This window comes from Nuphar pumila, chromosome 6 (genome assembly GCF_984573655.1).
Source record: "Nuphar pumila chromosome 6, dmNupPumi1.hap1.1, whole genome shotgun sequence".
NCBI classification, from domain to species: Eukaryota; Viridiplantae; Streptophyta; class Magnoliopsida; order Nymphaeales; family Nymphaeaceae; genus Nuphar; species Nuphar pumila.
In genome coordinates this window covers 5,239,847-5,242,930 of record NC_143254.1, presented here as the reverse complement: position 1 = coordinate 5,242,930, position 3,084 = coordinate 5,239,847, and the positions used below count along the sequence as shown (strand labels likewise).

The 3,084-nt window shown below is 44.1% G+C and overlaps 1 protein-coding gene across 1 annotated transcript; it reads right to left on the bottom strand.

The window, feature by feature from the left end:
• Positions 1-314: 314 nt before the first annotated feature.
• Positions 315-2,798, bottom strand: LOC149833729 (uncharacterized). Its single transcript, XM_090009207.1, has 3 exons — positions 2,666-2,798; positions 1,382-1,720; positions 315-679 (listed from the first exon to the last, which is right to left on the bottom strand). The coding sequence occupies exons 1-3, from the start codon at positions 2,796-2,798 to the stop codon at positions 315-317; spliced, it is 837 nt and encodes a 278-aa protein (XP_089865333.1).
• Positions 2,799-3,084: the final 286 nt, after the last annotated feature.

The window sequence follows — 3,084 nt, the reverse complement described above, 5'->3', positions numbered from 1 at the left end:
GATGAATGTGGACATCCAACTACCTGGTGAGTAATATACAGTGAACATACATCACTGACACACACACGTACATTTCAAATTAGTTATATATCAATGTATTTTTTTTTTCTGACAGAGAAAGCTGGGGTTAGGGCAGACCCCCATTGGGGTTCGAACTTGCAATGTCCCAACACAAGGTGACGTGCACTAACTGCTCCTGCCAGACAAGCAGCCCCCCCCCCCCTTGGTTGTTATATATCAATGTTTTTTTATTATTATATACTTGGATTTATTGAGTAATACATTTTAGGGAACGGACTACAAGTACCATTACATTAATCACCGGATGACTTGATCTTGCAGGATAAGTACAACACAACCGATAACGCCACCAAAGCTGATGCAACCGCCACCTTGTTGTTCCTGATATTTGTGAGAATATCTCCAACCATCTCGCTTTCCAGTGCACGCTTCCAACCAACTCTTTCCCACATCCCTCTCACTGCTCTTCCTTCATCTGTGCCCGTTTTTTTCTCCGTCGAACCCTTTATACTTTCTCCCTTTCTCACTCCTCCTACCTCGCTTTCCCCCTCCTCTGTGCTTCTCTTTCCTCTTCCTTCAACCCTCCTTCCTCTCACCATCTCTCTATCTGCACTCTTATCTCCCCTTTCCCACCAACTCTCCCCTCTCGCTTCACTCTCTGTCCTCCAATTTCCTCTCTTTTCACTTCCTCCCCACCAATTCTGTCTCTTTTCACTTCCCTTACGCCCTCCTCTCCCCCAACTTTCTCTTTCCTGACTCTCTGCCCACTCTTTCTCTCTCCTCCCTTCCCGCGTTGCTTCCTCCCTACCAACTTTCTCTCTGCTTTGTTGCTCCATTCCCTTCTCTCCCATCTTTTCTCTCCTCTCTTCCCTTATTATTCCTCCTTCCCCCTCGTCTTTCTCTCTTTTTTCTTCCTCTCTTCTCCCTTCCCCACCATTTTTCTCTCTCCTCTCTTCCTTCATTTCTCCTCTCCCCTCAACTCTCTCTCTCTTTTCTTCCTCTCTTCTCCCTGCCCCATCTACCTTCTCTCTCCTCTCTTCCCTTATTATTCCTCCTTCCCCCTCATCTTTCTCTCTTTTTTCTTCCTCTCTTCTCCCTTCCCCACCAATTTTCTCTCTCCTCTCTTCCTTCATTTCTCCTCTCCCCTCAACTCTCTCTCTCTTTTCTTCCTCTCTTCTCCCTGCCCCATCTACCTTCTCTCTCCTCTCTTCCCTTATTATTCCTCCTTCCCCCTCAACTTTCTCTCTCTTTTCTTCCTCTATTCTCCCTTCCCCACCAATTTTCTCTCTCCTCTCTTCCGTTATTATTCCTCCTTCCCCATCGATTCTTTCTCTCTCTTCCTCTCTTCTCCCTTCCCCACCAACTTTCTCCCTCCCTTGCTCGCCAACTCTCTCCCTGATCCCTTCATTCTTCTCCTCGGCGAGCTTGCCTACGCCTTTCTGTTCCTGTTCCTGTTGGGCTTTCCCGCTACCCTCACCGCCACCTCTTTGTTCTTCCTTGATCGACTGTAAAACCCTTGGCACAATGACGTAGAGCAGGCCGTTGTCGAATCTCGCTGAAATGCCTTGGAAATTTGCATCTTCTGGCACGCTGAAAACCTGTTTGAAGCGGCTGAATTTGCTTTCGCTCACCCTTTCTCCACTAATCGTTACATTCCCGAAGTTGTCAAGCTGCACCCTCACGTCTTCCTTGGTGAACCCTGACCCCAAAAAATAAAATAAACATTCAACCAAATCCGACTCTGTTTGGCTGGATTCGGTAATGGAAAACTATCTCCCCTTATATTTGGATGGGTTTTGATTTTTTGCTACTGAGACTGACGGATATCCAGATTTGATGGATATTTGAATCCGTTTACATATTGATATTAGCTTTTCACCATCCAAAATCCAAATCCGTTTAGTCAGCATCCGCTTTAATCGGATTCAGAACCGTTTACATCCCTAGATACGAAGGCTATGTCACGTAGATCCTATAAAGGGAAAACGATTTAGTATCCATGACCATGCCTCTGCAATGAGATCAGCAAAACCATGCTGGCTATGCTATCCATGGGTTATGGTCAAGCTTTAGCTGTTTTGAGGAGGACCAATGTGATACTAAGACTAAACCCTAATCTATAATGGTTTATGATCACTAGCATCCAAACGTTTACAATGCAATTAAGGCTAACAATGAGAGCCCTGAAAGGGTTATATTGGACCAGGAAGGGAGGATCAGGTGCAATGTGATTGCATACTTTTAGTGTGCTGCTGTGTCTAATCACCCTTCATCTTTGGGATACAGCTTGTCAGCTGGAAGGCCCAAACAATGATGGAGGGTGATCAAGTACAGCAGCACACTAAGAGTGTGCAATTACATTGCACCTGATCCTCCCTCCAGTACTTGTGGAGTTTTACACCGTGTACACAAAAACAGAGCCATGGTAAATAAGGCTACTATTGGCCTGTAATAGGACGTCTGAATTATAATGGTGGTTTTTCCTTGTTATTTAAAAACAACAAATAAAAAAAAATTAAAGTGTTCGTATGGTAGCTAAATAGAACTTGTCCACCAGGCACAGTCTGGATCGTTTTGATCTCTCTCTCTCTCTCATATTACCAGGCTCAAAGTGAAAAGGATAGAAGTTTAATAATGATAATACCGGGTAGCTTAATGATGAGGATGTGACCATAACTATCTTGAGTCCAACCGTATGTTGGGTAGAAATCCTCATAGGTAAATACTGGAGGAAACCGTTGAACCGGTTGGTATCTTCTTCCTCCAGCTCTCTCCATTTGTGAAATGGAAGATGGGGAGAGGAAAATATATAGCGAGTGGGTTTTCTAGGAACAAAAGATCTCTAACTTTTCTTGGGGAAAAAACCACGTTCTTGTTCTAATCTTTTCATGGGAGATTGAGAATGGGATTCCTTTCTTCATCAATACCCATAATCAAAATCTATTGAAATGGTTCACTTCAAGTTATGAAGATGTTGACCTGGGAGGCTAGCTCTCCTTTTGACTTTTGATTATTGGGTACATAGTGTCCTGCTTAAGCTGATCTATGGTGGGTTTTTTAATG

Coding starts and splice junctions, on each gene's coding strand:
- LOC149833729 (XM_090009207.1), bottom strand. CDS start 2,798: ATGGAGAGAGCTGGAGGAAGAAGATACCAACCGGTTCAACGGTTTCCT. Junction 1,721..2,665: donor CCTCATCATTAAGCTACCCG/GTATTATCATTA, acceptor TTTTGGGGTCAG/GGTTCACCAAGGAAGACGTG. Junction 680..1,381: donor GCAAGGGAGGGAGAAAGTTG/GTGGGGAAGGGA, acceptor ATTGGAGGACAG/AGAGTGAAGCGAGAGGGGAG.